Source organism: Sturnus vulgaris, chromosome 15 (genome assembly GCF_052056855.1).
Source record: "Sturnus vulgaris isolate bStuVul1 chromosome 15, bStuVul1.hap1, whole genome shotgun sequence".
NCBI lineage: Eukaryota > Metazoa > Chordata > Aves > Passeriformes > Sturnidae > Sturnus > Sturnus vulgaris.
In genome coordinates, this window is record NC_142257.1 from 3397071 (window position 1) to 3414883 (window position 17813).

Genomic DNA, 17813 nt, shown 5'->3' on the forward strand with positions numbered 1-17813 from the left:
CCACTCTATAAAGGATCGGGAGGGGGCGGAGCCAGCGGGCGTGTCCGCCAATCACCGTGCGCGCCTCTGCCTGCCGGGGCGGGCACGGCGGCGCCCCCTAGCGGGGAGGCTCGAGCTGCCCCTGCCCGCCCCCCTCACTCCCCACAGCAGCGGCGGAGCCGAGTCTGGGAAGCGCCTTTATTGACCGACCAGCACCGGCCACATCAAGCCCAGTCCCGCGTTCCGGGGATCTCCCGGCTCAGCAGCCGCACCAGCCTGGCCCGAAGGCTGTGAGGCTTGTGCCCGGAGCGCCCTGACAGCGCCTCCTGCCCTCCACGCCCCCAGCCCATGGCCCGGGGGTTCTGTGCTATGGCGGCCTGGTTGTCATAGAGGGGGCCCCCCTCACTGCTGTGGCCCTCGGGGGCCTGTCGGCACCCCAGCTCCCACTGCCCTTCCTCCTCTTCCTGGGCCCCGGCTGGATGGGGTTCTGCAGTGAAGATGTTCTCGTACAGATGCTCAGGAAGCAGCTTCCCCACGGCCCAGGGCTCACCAGAGCCTGGCTGCCCTGGCACAAAGAGCGGCTGCTGGCCCCGGGCAATGGAGGCATAGATGATGGGGCATGAGCCCTCTGGCTCTGGTGGGGTGAAGTGGAGGTGGTTGGCAGGGGGGTGGGATGTAGGCTGTGTCCCCCCCACGGCTGAGCTGGGCTGGGGATCATTCTGCCCAGGCTCCCAGGGCTGGGGCTCAAGACCCTGTGCAAAGAGCTGGGGGTCTGAGACACAGAAGAGTCGGGGGTCCGGGGTGTCCTTGCCCTGCTGCTGGCAGGCGATGGCAGCAGCCACAGCCCGGCAGAGTTCAGGGGCCCGTGGGGTGCTGAAGGTGAAGGTGCCCTCGCCAGAGTCACTGCGGCGGCCGGCCTCGAAGGAGAAGACAGCCTGCAGGGTCAGAGGGGAGGGTGAGGGGCTGCTACCCACCCTGGGCAGGCAACAGCCCCAAAAGAAGGGAGTGGAGGGCTTACCTGATCCTGGCCAAACTTGCGAAGGAAGGGGTAGGGCCAGGTGAGCAGGGGCTGGCGGGACTGAGGGTCCTTCAGCGTCAGGCTCTGGGGAAGGGCTGAGAGCAGGTAGTGCCCGTGCAGCCCACAGCGGGTGGCTGCATCTGTCTGGACCACCAGCACCAAGAATTCAGTCACTGCAGGAGCCAAACAAGCCAGGGTCAGCACTGCAGCACTGAGCTGCAGCCCACCCCACCCCTATTCACCACCCCTGCACATACAGTCCTGCCAGGACGAGTAGAGGGAGTTCTCCTCCATGGGGACAGTGGAGCCGGGCTGGGTCCTGGCACTACTTGGCACTGTCTCTTTTGCACCCTGAAACAAAGGGATGTGAGTATGACCTGGGATTTTTTGGCGGGGACAGGAATCTCTTGCCTGCTCCAGAGCTTCCCAGCTCACCCAAGTAGGGCTCTTGGCCCTGCCAGACCCCTTGGTACCTGGAAGGCCAGCTGGCAGAGCTGGGTGATCCATTCATCGCGCTGCTCAGCTGCCAGCACATAGTTCTTCTCCGTGGTGGTGAGGTAGAAGGCAGCAGTGGCTTTAGGGCAGCTCTCTATGCCCGCCGGACCCACAGAGACACAATCAGAAAGGCGGATCACCCGGCGGGCACACCGTTGCAGGGACATCTTCTCTGGGATCATGCCATCATCCCGCACATCAAACTTCTCCATGCGGGCCACGCCAGACGGGCTGGCGGCGAACAGCTGGGCTCGCATCTTCCTCCAGGACCTCTAATGCATGGAAAGGGAAAAGGCAGGGAAAAAAAACAGGTCAGGGAAGAGCTGGCCACTGCATCTGGCAGCACTGCCCTCCACACAGGGCCAGCAGTGCTCAGGAAGAACCACACAGGGCACGAGGGGCATAGGGGAGTTCCGGCCTACAAGTGCCAGATGCTGTTGGAGGGCACAGAGAGCAGGGGCCAACACAGACCTATGAACTGTGGGGCAGGGCAGGCCCAAAGCTGGGCTGAGGGGGGCCTTGTCCCGAGCAGGCTTGGCATGCCTTACTGGGTGAGTCACACTCACTCCAACTCCCTGAGCACCAGGTCCTGCTCTTTGTTCCCTTCTGCAAGTGCTGACCTGCCAACCTGCAGCTGAGCTCTCAAGCTGTTCTCAGGACAGACCCTGATGCAAATTAAAACCATTTTGAGCTGCTGAGGCTCCTGCTGGCAGCCTCACATCTGCTGAGCAGCCCGCTTCCTCCCAGGGGAGCCTCTACAGCACCAGCACCTTCCCAGTCTGTCATGGGATAGCGGGGGCGCGTGCCACCATGTACCTCAAAAGTGCAGCAGAGCCTCCACCTGCAGGAACCAGATGCAGCCAAGCACCCAAAATACCCACCGCCCCCAGCCCACCTGCCTCCATGGCAGGGCACCAGGTCCTCACACACAGGGCTGCTTGCTGCACCTTCAGGGCTTGGCTCTTGTCTGGCTGGGAAGTCTGAGTGTGATTGAAGTCCACTGAGACCTCCACAGGACATGGCCGCCCTGTCATGGCATGACCAGTGTGCCAGCAGGACCTACTTTGCCAACACCCAACAGCTCCCTGGAGCTGGCCCGACTCCAGGTATTCTCACCCATACCCTGCCCCGAGGGCTGCAGCACTTAGTGCCCCTCCAAGCGCACAGAGGATCAGCCCAGGCCATCAGGGTATCACCGGATGGTGCTGGCTCCTGAGGGCCAGGCCGATGGAAGGCACAGGGACACGTCCCACATGCTGCCCCAGGGCCCCACTCACACACACACACACGCTAGAGCTGCGCCACATTAACGCAAGTTTATTTTTCCATTGCGAATCACGTGGTGATCAAGCAAGAAGGACCCAACACATGGGCGAGCCAGAGTGGGTGCCCACACAGATGAGTACCCTCAGCCACAAGGGAAAGCCCCACTTAGGGGGCTGCTGAGCCCAGGGCTCCCCCAAAGGCAGCTCCAATGGGTCTGGCTCCAGTTGCCCCTTCCCAGGCTGCTGAGGGCCCAGAGCTAGGCCCGGCATCATGACAAATCAGGGCAAACCCTCTACCAACCCCAAATCCACCCTTTACCTTTCCAAATTTGGTGTGCTGCACATAGAGGATCCCATCCTTCACTGGTCTCTCCATGGGCCCAGTTCACTCTGGCAGCTAGCACAAGGATCAGGGACTCGTGCTACCCGCAGCAGAGAAAATGTGACTACTGCAGTAGAAGGAAAGGCATGGGGCAGACTTCCTTTTCAGAGAGACTTCCCCTTTTTGGGGTGTGGGGATGGGGGACAGAGGCTGGGCCATAGGAGGTGTCCATGTGCCCGCCCTCCCCCTCACAGCAGGGCAGTGGGGCAGAACGCGGGGGAAGAGCACAGGAAGCATCTCGGGGAGCGCCTGACATGAGCACACCATGCTCCACCTCACCCTGGCTGCATCCTCCCAGCATGTCTGGGGAGATAGGAACAGCCACCACTGAGAATGCACCAATCCAGGTGAGGGAGATGGACTCAGAGAATCTGGGTGGATTTGTGAGGAGCAACAGAAGACCCTGACCTCACCACTGGAGGGGGCTGGCAGGGGCAGCAGGCAGCTGGCTAGATCAGTCATCCCACCTGGGGCTTTCTCTTGCCCCGAGGCACTGCTACCTGCTTGCCCAACACACCGCTGATGTAATGGGCTGCTGCAGCACAGCTCCATACATTTCCTTCCGGGGCAGGAGCTTTGTCAGGCTGAGCTGGCAACAGTCCCAGTCCAGTGACCAAAATTCTGGAAAAGGGGCCACAGAAGTGCAAGACAGGCCCCTGGGTTGAAAGGGAACTCAGGCCCATCCAGGGACAGCACACTCTCCAGGCTAGAAGTCCATAGAGCTGTGGGCTAGGTAGTCCTTGCGGCCAATGTTGCTGACTTGCTTGGTCTGCATCGCCTCCAGCTTGGGGCAGTCTGTGATGCGATGGCCCAGGCCACCACAGAAGGCACAGCCTCGCTCACCTGCAATGGGAGGAACGAGGTCAAGGCCAGGACAACACAGTGCCACGCCAGGACAGCAGCCCCCACCCCAGAGCAAAGAGGCTGCACCAGTGTCTCCCCAATGCTGTGGCACTGGGAGCTGGAGGGTCCCGTCTGGAGCCCAGATTTCACAGCAGCCCAGCACGAGGTCCCTGTGTCAACCTGGGGTCTCTCACCTCCAATATCCAGCATTGTCTCATCTCCACAGTGCAGCACCTGGAGCACAGGTGGCACTTTCTGCTTCGCCTCCAGGAGTAGAGCCTTCAGGTCCATCAGCACCGATTCGTCTGAGGGCAGAGACATAGGTCAGGCAAAGCCATCCTGCTTGCTCAGAACACCCCCTTGCCACTGCCCAGCTGCCTCTTGCAGCCCCCAGCCCCGTGCTGTTCCTCACCACAGGCCTTGTTGATGAAGGTGGTGGCAATGCCAGTGTTGCCTGAACGGCCCGTACGCCCAATGCGGTGAACTGCAGAGACAAGGACAGGATCAGCCCCAGGTAGCACAGTGTAACAGACCATCCCTGCCCCAAGACACTGCAGAGACAGGCACAGAGCATTGCTGGCCTCTAGACCCCTCCCACAAGGCCCAGTGCCTACCATAGTTCTCAATCTCCTCTGGCATGTCGTAGTTGATGACATGCTGGATGGCTGGGAAGTCCAGGCCCTTGGAAGCGACGTCAGTGGCAACCAGGACATCCTTCTTCCCATCCCGGAAGGCCTCTATGGCTTTGGTCCGTTCTTCCTGATCTGCAAAAGCCCAGCAGAGAAGATTAGCAAGGGCAGAGCTCCCAGCCCTACCTATTGCAGCAAACGCTATGGCCTCAGAGTCAAGCATCGCTTCCTCAGGTGGCCTTTCTCCCAGAGAGGGTGCAGAGGGGCCTCTACATTCCATAGGGACCTGCACTGTGTTTATGCATGCTATGTACAATGTGGAGCTCACTCCTGACACTCCCACAGCTCTTCCTCACACCATCTACAACTGCTTCAGGCTGGCACCTCCCATGGCCACACACATTCCTGGCAGAAGTGGGGTCATACCAGGAGTCCAGGCCTCTCTAGGACCTCACTGACCTTTCCCTCCATGGATGGCCACAGCTTCCACACCCTTGAGCAGGAGGTACTCATGGATTGCATCGACATCTGCCTTCTTCTCTGCGAAGATCAGCACCTGCGGCAGCACAGGTATCATATCAGAGCCCTGTCTGCAGGCTGGCACCAGCACAGCCCCCTGGGGAAGCCCATTCCCTCTTGCTGAGCAGAGCACACAGCACTGCTGGTCCCAGGACCTGCTCATATGTGGAGTATGAGCTCCACACAGGGGGTCCCCCTGCCAACTCCCTGCATGCCCCAGCGTGACCACATTGTTCCCAGCATACTCACAGGTGGAGGGGTCTTCTGCAGGCACTCCAACAGGTACACCATCTTGGCCTCCTCTTTCACATATTCTACCTCCTAGGAACAAGCAGAGACATGGGTCAGGCAGCAGAGAAACTGCCACTGCTTGGTATCCCTTAGCCAACTGGGAAGGAGGGCCACGACCTCCAGCTCCCTGGCAGAAGGAATTAAGTGTCCTCAAGAATGTTTCTGGCCCACACAGGCACAGGGAGCACCCAAACACCTCACCTGCACAACATCCAGGCTGGCAGCACCCGCTCGCCCAACGTTAATGGTGATGGGCTTCACCAGGGCACTCTTGGCAAAGTTCTGAATCTTCTTGGGCATTGTGGCACTGAAGAGGAGGGTTTGCCGCTGGCCCTGCACAGGGAAGAAGCCTCTAGCACTCACCCAACCTGACAGATGCAGGATTGAGCTTCAGGATGCTCCTATCATGGCAATTCAGTACCTTGAAGTAGGAGAAGATGGTACGGATGTCGCCCTCAAAGCCCATATCGATCATCCTGTCAGCCTCATCCAAGGCCAGGTACCGGCAGATGTCCAGGCTCACCATCTTCTTCTGCAGCAGGTCCATCAGACGCCCAGGCGTTGCCACCATCATGTGTACCCCACTGTGGGGTGAGAGGAGGCTGCAGTCAGGCCCTCAGCATTCCTGCCCCATTCAGGACACCTCCCTGGCACACCACTTTCACCCCTACGCTGCCCTGAAGTCAGGGTGCCACTCCCTAGCCTCCTATCAGAAAACAGAGCATGGACTCCCCCAGAAAATCTTACTGTTTGATGGTCTCCATCTGCTCCTTGACAGACATGCCCCCAATGCAGAGGGCGCAGCGCAGTGGGGGCAGCCCATCCTCCTGCAGCAGACGACAGTAGTACTCCAGGATGCCATGGGTCTGCCGGGCCAGCTCCCGCTACGGAGACAAAACCAGCTCATTCTCACACCTCTGTGCAGGCAGAATTTAGGATTGCCACTGCAAGTCAATCACAGCCTCCTCCTGCCACTCACCGAGGGACAGATGATGAGTCCATAGGGTCCTTCTCGCTTAGAGAATGGCAGCCTCTTCTCCTGCTCCAGGCAGAACATGATCACTGGGAGAGTGAACACTAAGGTCTTCCCAGAGCCAGTGAATGCAATGCCAATCATATCCCTTCCTGAGAGGCTGCCAGAGAAATGGAGCAGATGGAGAGGAGGAACATCATGGAACAGCTCAAACCTCCAGGGCTGAGCAAGGTGACAAGGGTGCATCTACCACCAGGGAAGAGCACTCAGTCCACACCCCTGAATGGGCTGTGGGAGCAACTGCTCTGTACTCTGGAATGGGGACAGAGCACTCACATTGTGGGGATGCCTTGGATCTGTATGGGTGTTGGCTGCTGGATTCCTTTTTTCTTCAGGCCTCTCAGGATAGCTGTCAGAGAACAAGGGACAAAGTATGTTCATGACCTGAACTATTTCCTCTCTTTTTCCACCCAGGTCCCAGCAGCAGCTCTTCCACCAGTGACAAACACCCCTCAGGCCAACAGCCAGAAAAAAGGTGGGATCCCTTTCCAGGCTCCTCTCCTGGCCTACCTGCTGGGAACTTCATCTCCTTGAAGCTCTTGATAGGGGGTGGGATGCCCTCCCCCTCCACCAGGATGTGGTACTTCTTGCGTACACGGTCGTGCCGTGCCTCTGACATGCCCAGGATGTAGCGAGGGGCTCTCCAGCTGTGAAAGCAACAGAAATAGGTCATGGTGCAGAATGAGATGAGGGCTCCTGAACCAGCAGCTCCCATGGAGGAATTCAGGGGAACTCTCTGTTAGGCTCCATTATCCCATCACATAAAAAAGATAACCCCAAGGGGCTCTATGGAGTGAGTGTAGGAGCAGATCTGAGCCAGTTCCATGCATTAAACCCTTCCTCAAAATCTCAGTGAAAAGTGTTAAGCTAATAGCTGAGAACAGCCTATGGATGGTGGATGGAACATGACAAAAATGTCTGGACACACTTCAATCATCTCCCTGCCACTGCCTCAGAATCACTGAAGTTGGAAAATACCTCTGAGATCATTGACTCCAATCTTTGATCAACCACCACAATGCTGCCTCAAGCAGCACTGACTCCAAAGGCTCCTCTAGACTCTTTCTCTAGCTTAGTGACCTCCCAGACCTGAAGACAACCCTTAGGGCTTCTAGTTTAACATAAATGTCCTTTATCAAACTTTACTGTACACAAAACAACATCCAGTGTGACTCAACAGCATTTGATTTTACAGATAATGACAAAAAGCCAGTCACTCAGGCAAGAGGCTGCAGAGGCACACTGTTCCTGCGAGACTCTGTGGCTTTTAGTTCTCTTCAGCCATGATAAAGTGATGTTTTCAGAAGGACAGCTTCTGAGCTGTGTTGTGAACCTTACCTGGTTTTGATTGGGTCATCATAGGTGATGCCCTTGGCCATCTCCTTTACTGACATCAGAGCTGCAGGAACAAAGATCATCAGTCAGACCAAACTCTCCACATCCACATCAACCTCACTGAGAGCTACTTGGGCAAACAGTTTGGGAGACCATGTCTGGAGACAGAAGAGGAGAAGCAGTATAGGAACACCAAGTGCTGCTGTGCCCAGAGCCCTGTCACAGCCACGTCTCTGCTAAGCCAGGCAGTGCCAGCTGAGGGGATGCATTGTCACCTCCAGTCCCACCCCTGAGTATGAGCATTCCCAAGGAAGGGAACAGCTCTCCTGCTGCCCTAGGAGCTCTGGAGACAGATCTGAGACACAGAGCTACCACTCACCTCGGCCCTCTGCCACGCTCTCCAGGATCTTCTCTTCTTCCTTCAGCTGCTTCTCCTTGGCTGACTCCTTTCGAGCTGGGGAAGAGCCAAGAAACAATGAGGGGGTTTGCTGTCCCCTGAAAGCCACCCAGTCCCGCCACCAGCTCCTGCCTTACCTTCTGCCTTCTCTTTGAGGTGCTGGTGCTGGTCCAGCAGACTGATGTTGGACTGGGGCCCCAGCGGGATATCATCCTCGTCCCCGCGCTGCTCGCTCCCGCTGTCCCGCTGCTCCTCCTCTGACACCACTTTCCGCCGCATCTGCAGCAGCTTCTGCAGCTGCAAGGACGCGGATCGAGGCGGAGTGAGCAGCCTCGCGGCGGAAGGGCCGCTTGGAGCCCTCCCCGAACAGCCCCGTTACCCCATTACCATCTGCTGCTTGCGCTGCTTGACGGGCACGTACGGCACGTAGTCGTCATCATCCTCTCCAGAGAGGTCGGACGTGTCCGCCGGCTCCTCGCGCTGCCTCTGTGGGGAGACATGCGGTGAGGGGAGCCCGGAGCGGCACCGGGAGCGCAGAGCGGGAGGTACCGGGGGCCGAGCCGGATCCCACCTTCCGCTCCGCCACGGCCTCCATGGTTCCTTCCCGGAAGATATTCAGGAAGTGACGTCATCCGCACAGCGTAATCGCCTAGCAACGCCCAGAGCGCGCCTCTGGACGGCAGCTGCGACTCGGCACGACAGGTCCCCGCAGCGGCCAAACTTGCGCAGAATGTGTTCTACACCTACCCCCTCCCCCCGTACACCAACTTCCTCGGCGCGGCAGAAAGCAGCAGACACCGGGGTTTAAATAAAATAAAAAATTAAAAAGTTCTTTATTGGGTCCAGCACGGTCCTTCCCCGCGGCACGGGGAACCGCGTGCCCGCGGAGAGGGGGACGGGACGGCCGGGATCACCCCGCGGGGAGGGGCAGGAGGTTGGAGGGAGCCCCGGGGGTCCCCGCGGGGCAGGAGAGCACCGGGGCCCCCCGCGAAGGAGGGGACCCACCAAGGTGAGGCGGGGGGCACAGTGAGGAGAGGCGAGCGGCCGTGGGTGGGTGGGGATGGCCCCTCCGCACCTCACTGGGCTGCACTGGAAGTGGTTTTCTTCAGGGTGAAGTTGGTCCAGTTCACGGCCACCTTCTGCCGCGTCTGCTTGGCCGAGTCCAGGCAGAACCTGACAGGGAGAGGACAACTCCGGTCAGTTCCCAGCCCAGCGGGACCTCCAGCCCTTCTGTGACCCCAACCCCAGTCAGCTCCCGGCCCCTTCATGCCTCCAGCCCTGCTGGCAGAGCTCAGCCCTGCAGGGCTCCCCCCTCACCTTTTGAAATACTCCACTTCTCTGTCAGTCTCGTCCATCTCTGCCCCGTCCAGGTCCTTGGGCAGGAACACATCATCTGGGAAAGCAGAGCAGAGGGTCAGCATTGCAGGGCAGGGAGAGGCTGCCAGCTGGGCAAGGGGTCACCGCGGGGATGGTGGTGCAGAGCAGTGCTCCCAGCACTCACCGATCGAGGTATTGGATTTCTCCACTTTGTTTCGGCTCTTCCTGCTCTTGCCCTTGGGCTGCGGGGAGCCCCCCAGGGCAAGGTGGGTGGCCAGGGCAGGTGGCTGCTGTGGTGACAGCTCCGGCAGCTCTACTTTCCCCTCTCCCCTCCGGCCTTTCCACTCGCTGGTTTTCTCCTTCTCCACCCTGGCAGTGCTGCTGCAGCCCCAAGGCTGCCCCTTTCCGTTCTCCCCGGGCTCGGCACAGCTGCTTGCCCGCTGTGGCTCCGGGGCACTGGCCTTGGAAGGGTGCTTGGTTCCCAGCACCTGCCCCCCCTTCACACCAGGGCTCTCCAGCCGGGCCTGGCCGCTGGGCACAGGCGTGCTGCCCTCTCCTTTCTTTGCCTGCCCGTTCTGCCGCTTGTTCTTCCGCTGCCGGCTCCCCGCAGGCAGCGACTCTGGCGGCTCTGGCCCCTTGGGCTGCGGTCCCTCCTTGGGCTCTGGGCTCAGCCCATTGCCATCTGCAGCAGAGTCCGCAGCCTTGGACTGCACCCAGATCATGCGGGACAGGCTGGGCACGGCGCTGAGGCGTTTTACCACGCCATTCTCGGCCGGTGGTGCTGGCGGGGGCTCCCCGGGCCCCTCGCCCCATCGGGGGCTCAGTTCACCCCGCAGCAGCGTGTGGCTCTTGGCAGGGCCCAGGCTGAGCGGGGCCAGCGCCAGGTCTATGTCCTGTAGGTCAGAAGACCCGTTGAGGTTGGAGAGCAGGTTCTTCTGCTCCAGGACAGCTGCCTTCTTGGGGAAGTCATTGACATCCAGGTTGAGGTCGTAGACGCTGAAACTGGCCCGGATGGAGTCCTTGATGGTGTTCTTGATCTCCTGCAGCCGGCTGCTGAGGAAGCTGTTCACCCGCTCCAGCTCCAGCTCCGGCCACTCCAGAAGCTTCTCCTCGGCCGGCTCCCTGGCCTGGCTGGCTGCAGGGGCACGCTCTGCCCGCTTCTGGGCCTCTGCCTCCAGCTGGGCTTTCTCCTTCTCCTGCAACACAGGTGCCATGAGGATCATTTGGGCTGGGCCACAGAACCATGGGTGCAGGACACAGAGCTTTGCTCTAGCTTTGCCTGACAGCAAACCCAAGGGCAGCTGCTCAGCATAGCCATGCCACATCTTCCACAGCCCCAAAACTGTCACATGTCCCCCATGGACACTGCAACAGCTGGACGCTGCATACCTGACACTGTTTTCGGCACCAGGCACCAGAAAGAGCCATCATGGCACCATCTTTCCCTACCAGAGATGCATGGTGTCAGAATGCAGTATGGAGCAGACAGGACAGTGCATCCAAAGCACCCAGGAGGGCTGGGCCACCCTCTGCAGGATCAGAGGCAGGGGGAGTCCTACATGGGGCCAGGCACTGCTGCCACCTTGAGCAAGAGTGACACAGAATTCAAGAACCCAAACGGATGCAAGGGAGAGAAGGAAAAGCCCTGCCAGCAGCACAGCCCTGCCCGGCCCTCCTCCTGCAGCCCCAGCCCCTGCCCAGTCTCACCTTCTTCTTCTGCTTGTGCCGTGCCCGTTTGGCCGCCTTGGCACTGTTCAAGGGCTTGGGCTCCGTGCTGTTGATGTAGTCCAGCAGCTCGTCCACATTGCGGTGGTCCACAGCAGGCTCTCCTGAGCTGCTGTTGTGCCCTAGTTTCTGTGGCAGCTCCTCTTTTCTCTTGGTGAGGCGTGAACGCAACTTCTCTCGGATCTCAGCATAGTTGCGGCTCGTGGGAGCGGCCGGGGGCTGTGGAAGGCAAGTGCTGTCAGCAAGGCACCAGCCAGCATGAGGGGAAGGCAGCCCCAGCTCCCCCAACAGCCCCCCATGACCTTTCAGCCACTCCCTTCCCTGCGGTCTCAGCAAGACAAGTCAGCATAGCCTACTGAGCTCTTCCACCGTGAAGCCACAGGGCTTGGCCAGCTGCTCCGAGCCCTGGGGCTGGGCAGGCGGCTGCGAGTCAGGAGCAAGGGACCAACAGGCTGATGAAGCAGGGTAGAAAGGAAGTGGGGGATGTATTGCAGGAAACAGCCGTGGCCAGACCTGCCCACCTCCACACTCCAGGCACAGGGACCGAGTGATGTCTCCCCACGCAGAGCAAGGACCAGGGGTGGCTGCAGACCAGCCCCTCACTCACCGCGTTGTGGCCGAAGAACTCACAGTAGCAGCAGTCGCAGAACTTCCCATCTTTCTGGTTGGTGGAGGAGGAGGTGCAGGAACTGCGCTCTGAGCTGCTGTCCTCATCTTCCCCAAGTCCCTCGTCTGCCTCGCAGGGCTGTGGCGGATGGCAGCTGGTACCATTCGGGAATTTGTGCCCTTTGCAAGAGGGATCCCTGAGGACAAGGGCGAGAGGTGAGCAGGCGCCAAGGGATCTCAAAAAGTGCCCCATGCTATGTGTGTAGGAACAGCCCTCCTGGGGAAGCTTGTGACCAAGCAGAAGGCTTTGCAGGACACTCTCCACTGCATTCTCCTGTTCTGGGGAGGATGCCCGAGGAGCCCACAGCAGCAGCAATCTGTTGCTCCCAGCCCTCAGGGCCTCTGGCCAGCAGGAGGCTGCTGCAGCAGAGCCCCAGTGAGCCAGGCTCTGGGCTGAGAGCTGGGCAGGGCGTGGTACTCACTGGGGGTGGCAGGTAGCACAGGTGAGGGGCACTGGGACTGTGCAGCTGCCAGACATCCCCACATGAGGCAGGCCCAGCTCACAAGGGCTAAGGCTACCCAGCTCAGAGACAAGGAGGCTAGAGCACAACCCACAGTGTCATTCCTCAAGATCCAGCTCAGGACCTGACTGACTCTCCACAGAGACAGCTAATTAGCAGAGGAACCAATGTGCTCTCTTCCAGGGCACAGGCAGCCCAGAGAGGACCGGAGGAACAAGTGATCAGAACAACTCCACAGGCTTCATCTTCTCAAAGACCTTTGCTCAGTACTGTCGTACTACAGGTCCTGACAGGTCTCACTGACTAGGTCCTGCTGGCCAACAGCAAGTTGACCAGGGTGTTCCTTTGGTATTTTAGCTGGAGAAGAAGCAGAGCCTCTTCTGCACCGCAGAACCAAAGGACAACCACAGGAGGAACATGTGTTGGGAGAGAAAGAGCTTGACCTTTAGTCTGCAGCAGTGGAACTGGCCCACAAAGAGAGCAGCTTCCTGCACCACGTGTCAGAGTGGTCAGCCCTTCCACAGGGAAAAGTGCATCCATGGGTAGGGATGGGAGGAAAGGCATGTGACTCTGCAAGGAGAGGCTGGAAGCAGGCAGGGCTCCTCTACTCACCTGTTCGTGCTGGGCAGCTGGTGGGAGGCAGGAGGAGGGATGAGTGAAGTGCTGCAGTGCCCATTGCAGGGATGAGCACAGCCCGACAGTGGCGGCGGCATCTTCAGCAGCGGCACATTGGCAGGGGGCAAGTGAGGGCTCTTGCACGGCCCTGGGCTGTGTGAGGCCGTGCTGGCCGGAGGGGACTCAGACACCGGCTTGGGGGCTGCTGCCTGCGCGCTGGGAGCAGGGAAGAGCGCGGCCTGCGAGGAGGTGCCCAGCGGGATGTGCGGTGGGGAGCTGAAGGGCCCTGGATGGGGAGGTGTCTGCTTGGAAGGGATCAGCGCCGGTGGCTGGGAGGGGAGGCCGGTGGGACTGTTGGGAGGAGCAGTGAGGTCGGAGTGCTGATGATGCTCTGAGGAGTGGAAGGCCTCACCTGCAGAGAGGCAGGAGTAGAGGCAATCAGACACTGGCTGTGCTGTATGGAACAAGCCACGCTCAGAGCCACCCACCACCTTTGCATAAGCTGTTTCTCCTCTCAGACATCAGAGTGCTTGAGACAGAAGCCATCCCTGCTCATACAGGACCTTGGGGTCAGTGTGCCTCCCCCACAGGATCCAGCCCTGCCCCACGTAGAACAGAGCAAGGGGAAAGGCTCTGGAGCAGCAGGCTGGGAGGCTGTGGCCGGTGCTGTCCCTGGGCACGTACCTGGCGGGGTGGCCCTCCGGCACAAGCTTTTGAACTGCTTCGGCAGCGTCTTGCAGAAGTCGAGTGAGGTAGGCAGAGGCGAACCCGGCGTGGCATTGCTGGAGGTGGCAGAGGCCGTGTGGCTGTAGGGACAGCCCTTCAGCCCCGGCGCCATGGCTGACACCTGGCTGGCGCACTCCGGAGACAGAGCAAGGCCGGGGTGCTTGTCACCTGGAAGGAAAGTGGAGCTGGGGCTGAATCCCAGCACCATCTGCCTTTTTCAAAGGGGCCCAATATGCTGCTGGAATTGAGATTCAGAGGCCCAGCCTGCCCACCCTTGCCCACAAGGAAACCACCTAAGAACTGAGCAGAAAGCTTTGCTCAACTCACCTAGTGCAGCTGTGGGGGTCCCAAGGGGGCTGCCCTGTGCAGTCCCGTTGGTGTGCTGCGAGTTCCAGAGGCCCGAGAGCTTGTGAGCAGACAGAAACGAGCTGGGGTCCCAGTCCCCTGAGTTCCCGTGGCACGAGGAAGAAGAAGATGAGGAGGAGGAGGAAGAGGAGTGTGAACCACCCCCACAAGACTGCGACTTGCAGGATGTGTGGGATAAGGAGACCTATCAAAGGAAACACAGAATGAAGTGGCTGAGGGGACACCCTCGGCCCCAGAATGTCAGCACCAAGACTCTCTCCACTGTAGCAGAGGCTCAGCTCACGTGAACCACTTCTGTCACTGTCTTGGGAGTGACAAACACCCCCTCCATCCAACACCAATACAGCCTGGCTCACAGAGGCTGGGCCATGCCAAGGGCCACACGCCTGTGCTGGTCCCACTCACACCAAGACAGGGTTAAATAAAGCCAGGCAGGAGGCAGCTCCTCTACCCAAGCCCCACGCACAGGCAGGCACTTGCCCTGGCAGCCGCTGCCTCTCTCTGCGTCATGAAGGGAGCAGCCCTGGGGCCGGGGGACATGGCACAACACACAGCAGAGCGGGGCTGGCAGGAAAGCAGTGGCACTGTCAGCCTTGCCAGCCCGGCAGCTCCAAGCCATGGCAGGCTGCTGGATGAGCCCCCACAGTATCACACACAGCCCCAACAGGGCCTGTCCCTGCTGAGCCAGAGGCAGTCCTGGGAAGCGAAGTAAAGGCTGGGATGTCTGGGACACAGCTCAGAGTGAAGATGGGACCCACACACCCAGTCAGTGCCACAGCGTGGTCAGTGCCACATTCCCACAGCTACAGCCCTGGCTTTCAAACCCCAGCTCCGTAACCGCATACCGCCAGGGCCTGCTCCTGCACCGCCCGTCGCTCTTCCTCCTCCACACTCTTCCGGCAGCTCTGGCAGATCCACAGTGGCATTTCTCCCAGGAGGTTCTGCACGAGCGTTGGCACGAAGTCTGGTGGCAGCCTCTCGCCCGGGGAAACCAGCCCATTGTGGGACGGCCCTCCCCAGTCCTTGCGCTCCCGATGACAGAGCAGGCAGCACGTCTGCACGGACTGGTTGGTGGTGGGCAGCACCTGAGGAAGGACACACAGACTGTGAGTCACCCAGGTGTGATCTGGTGCAGATGTGGGGCAGATGAGGCAGTGAAGGAGACCTCAGGACACTGACACCAAACCAAGGAAATTCTTGTAGGCTGCATGTGGCAGTGCACCTTCTCCCACTGGAGCAGAGCAGCCTCAGGCTGACCAGCTGTTGCCAACCTGCCATGTGCCTGCTTGGGAGTGTCTGGACTTCTGGGAAGATCACAGCATGCCAAAGAGCCAGCTTTGTCACCAAGCAAGGCTGGGAAGCCATCAGCAACTCCCATCATCACCTCTAGTACAGTGAGACTGAGAGGACTTGTATGGCAAAGCAATATCCACAGAAATCCCACACAGGGATACGAAGGGTGGGTCTGGCAGCCTCAGCTCTCCCTCCTTGCCCATCAAAGATGCCCCCACTGTGTCACCCAAGAGCCCCAAGCCCTCTCTCCCGCCTCTTTGTTCTGCACAGCCAGCGGTGCCGACGTGCTAGGGTGGGGTGCAGCTCCCAGAGCTGCTTCACTCTCTCCTCGCACAGGCACTGCCAGGTTGGGGCTTCCCTGCAGGAGCTGGGCTGCATCCCTCGGGCTCGCTGGAGCCCTGACAGCCGTGACGAGCCCGGCGTGGCGCGGGCGAGGGGGCCCCCATTGTCTGCCGGCACAGCGGGGTCCTGCCACAATGAGCCGTGCATTGAACTGCTGCTGCCAAACAGATGGCGTCTGCAGGCTCAAGGTGAAGCAAAGGTCAGAGGCCAAGGAGAGCAGAGTGGGGGCACAGCCCCGCTGCCCACCCATGGCGAGGGGGGAGCAACCAGGCCACCCCACGTCCCAGCTGACACAGCCACCACGGCGGGTGACACCACGGCGGGTGACACCACGGCTGTCCCCAATCCACCCAGCACATCCACACCCGGTGCCCACCCCCGCCTCCCTGCCCATAACCCGGAGCAGGTGGCGGCAGCCAGGTGTGTCCAGCAGGGAGAAGCGCGCTGAATGAGGATGCTGGAGCCACCTGCCATCGCCCAGCGGCAAGGCTGTGGCAGGGCTGTGGCAGGGCTCGGCCCTCCCGCGGGGCGCTGTGGGAACGTCCGAGCCCCATCCGCAGGGATGCTCCGAGTCGGGGGTCGGGGCGGGGATGCGGCAGGGCCCGGGGGGGGATGGGGTGGAAGGGGCTGGGCCCCATCCCCGCCCAGGCTGAAACCCCCCCTCAGAGCCAGCCCCGTGCCCGCCGCAGCGCTACGCCGGTACCTGCGCGCTGCCTCTGCCCGACTCCCCGCCGCTGCCCGCCGCCGCCGCCACCTCAGGCGGGGCGGGCGGTTCCGGTGGTGGTGGCGGCGGGGGAGGCCCGACGTCGGGACCCGCCATCCTGTCACGACGAGGCCCGGAGCCACCTGCTGCCGCTGCCGCCGCCGTTGCCGCCGTTGCCGCCTTGTTCCGCCGGCGAGTCATGGCGAGCCCGCCGCAGCCAGGACAACAGCCAATATGGCGGCGCGGCCCGTCCGGCCCCTGCCCGCGGGAAGGAGGGAGGGAGGGAGGGGGGAAGCGCTCGGGGAGGTGAAGCCGCCGCCGCCATCTTGCGAGAGGGCAGCGCTGCGCCCCCTGGCGGACAGGAGGAGTGGCGGCAGCACCGCGAGTTCGAATCCGCGCCCGCTCCCCGAGGCTCCCGCGGGTCCTAAAGGCGCCGGTGCCTCAGTCGTGATCGGGGCTGCATCGAGACTGTATCCCCAGCTGGACCACCGGAGTGCAGCTCCTTGGGCTCAAACTGAAAGACAGCAGGATTAGACTAGATTAGATATTAGGAAAAAAGTCTTCCCTGTGAGGGTGGTGAGTCCCTGGCACAGGGTTCCCAGAGAAGCTGTGCCTGCCCCATCCCTGGAGGTGTTCAAGGCCAAGTTATGTTGGACGGGGTTTGGAGTGACCTGGTCTAGTGGAAGGTGTCCCTGTGCATGGCAGAGGGGTGGAACGAAATTATCTTTAAGGTCACGTCCAAACTATTCTATGATTCTGTCATTCCTGGCCCTGCACAGGACAACCCCAAAAATCTCGCCCTCTGCCTAAGAGCAGTCCAAATACTCCTGGAGCTCTGGCAGGCTTGGGGTCATGACCACTTCCCTGGGGAGCTTGTTCATGCCCAACCACCCTCTGGGCAAAGAACCTTTTCCTAATATCCTGCCTAAACTTCCCCTGACACAGCTCCAGGCATTCCCTCGGGTCCTGTTACTACCACAGAGAGCAGAGATTGGAGCTGCCCTCAGCTGCCCCTCCTGAGGAAGCTGCAGCCCATAATGAGGTCTCTCCTCAGTCTCCTCCAGACTGAACAGACCAAGGGACTTCAGCAGCTTTTCATGTGATTTCCCCTCTAGACCCTTTGCAGCCTGCTTTGGACACTCTCTAATAGCTTATATCCTTCTTTTATTGTGGTGCCCAGATCTGCGGGGACCTGTGGGACAAGCAAGGCTCCAGTCTCACTTTGTGCACAGGAATCCTCACCTATGGGAACCAGGACATGGCTGAAAACAGAGCTGGAGTCTGTGGGGTACACAGGGAGCCCCAACACCAGGGCCAGTCCCACACCTGCACCCATCCCGCGCAGCCTGGGCACTGCCATGACTCAGAGACTTTCGGAAGCCGAGGACATGCCGCTGCCGTGTTTGTTCAATC

The 17813-nt window shown here is 60.4% G+C and overlaps 3 protein-coding genes across 4 annotated transcripts; all 3 read right to left on the reverse strand.

The window, feature by feature from the left end:
- Nucleotides 1-13: 13 nt before the first annotated feature.
- DOK3 (docking protein 3) lies at nt 14-3133 on the reverse strand. Of its 2 annotated transcripts, XM_014875898.2 has the most exons (5): nt 3077-3133; nt 1471-1764; nt 1255-1348; nt 998-1170; nt 42-914 (listed from the first exon to the last, which is right to left on the reverse strand). In XM_014875898.2, the coding sequence occupies exons 1-5, from the start codon at nt 3131-3133 to the stop codon at nt 204-206; spliced, it is 1329 nt and encodes a 442-aa protein (XP_014731384.2). In that variant the 3' UTR covers nt 42-203. The 2 variants fall into 2 exon arrangements, with proteins under 2 accessions (XP_088030056.1, XP_014731384.2); XM_088173930.1 differs by lacking the exon at nt 3077-3133 and having other exon boundaries at nt 14-914; nt 1471-2650.
- On the reverse strand, nt 2790-8915 carry DDX41 (DEAD-box helicase 41). The gene is made up of 17 exons (XM_014876039.2): nt 8758-8915; nt 8574-8672; nt 8324-8483; nt 8169-8243; nt 7793-7853; nt 6965-7101; nt 6731-6803; nt 6401-6554; nt 6169-6305; nt 5843-6005; nt 5623-5754; nt 5380-5451; nt 5071-5167; nt 4597-4746; nt 4395-4466; nt 4177-4287; nt 2790-3982 (listed from the first exon to the last, which is right to left on the reverse strand). The coding sequence occupies exons 1-17, from the start codon at nt 8779-8781 to the stop codon at nt 3846-3848; spliced, it is 1854 nt and encodes a 617-aa protein (XP_014731525.1). The 5' UTR covers nt 8782-8915; the 3' UTR covers nt 2790-3845.
- A 74-nt stretch (nt 8916-8989) lies between these two features.
- Nucleotides 8990-16672, reverse strand: FAM193B (family with sequence similarity 193 member B). Its single transcript, XM_014875899.2, has 10 exons — nt 16401-16672; nt 14908-15147; nt 14024-14246; nt 13655-13864; nt 12968-13382; nt 11836-12031; nt 11211-11447; nt 9688-10699; nt 9504-9579; nt 8990-9359 (listed from the first exon to the last, which is right to left on the reverse strand). The coding sequence occupies exons 1-10, from the start codon at nt 16599-16601 to the stop codon at nt 9263-9265; spliced, it is 2907 nt and encodes a 968-aa protein (XP_014731385.2). The 5' UTR covers nt 16602-16672; the 3' UTR covers nt 8990-9262.
- Between the last annotated feature and the right edge of the window lie 1141 nt (nt 16673-17813).

Coding starts and splice junctions, on each gene's coding strand:
- DOK3 (XM_014875898.2), bottom strand. CDS start 3,133: ATGGAGAGACCAGTGAAGGATGGGATCCTCTATGTGCAGCACACCAAA. Junction 1,171..1,254: donor CTACTCGTCCTGGCAGGACT/GTATGTGCAGGG, acceptor TGGCTCCTGCAG/TGACTGAATTCTTGGTGCTG. Junction 915..997: donor GCAAGTTTGGCCAGGATCAG/GTAAGCCCTCCA, acceptor CTGACCCTGCAG/GCTGTCTTCTCCTTCGAGGC.
- DDX41 (XM_014876039.2), bottom strand. CDS start 8,781: ATGGAGGCCGTGGCGGAGCGGAAG. Junction 6,555..6,730: donor ATCCAAGGCATCCCCACAAT/GTGAGTGCTCTG, acceptor TTTCTCTGGCAG/CCTCTCAGGAAGGGATATGA. Junction 5,452..5,622: donor CCAGCCTGGATGTTGTGCAG/GTGAGGTGTTTG, acceptor GCTTGTTCCTAG/GAGGTAGAATATGTGAAAGA.
- FAM193B (XM_014875899.2), bottom strand. CDS start 16,601: ATGACTCGCCGGCGGAACAAGGCGGCAACGGCGGCAACGGCGGCGGCA. Junction 15,148..16,400: donor CGGGCAGAGGCAGCGCGCAG/GTACCGGCGTAG, acceptor GTCCTTCCTCAG/GTGCTGCCCACCACCAACCA. Junction 9,580..9,687: donor GAAATCCAATACCTCGATCG/GTGAGTGCTGGG, acceptor CTGCTTTCCCAG/ATGATGTGTTCCTGCCCAAG.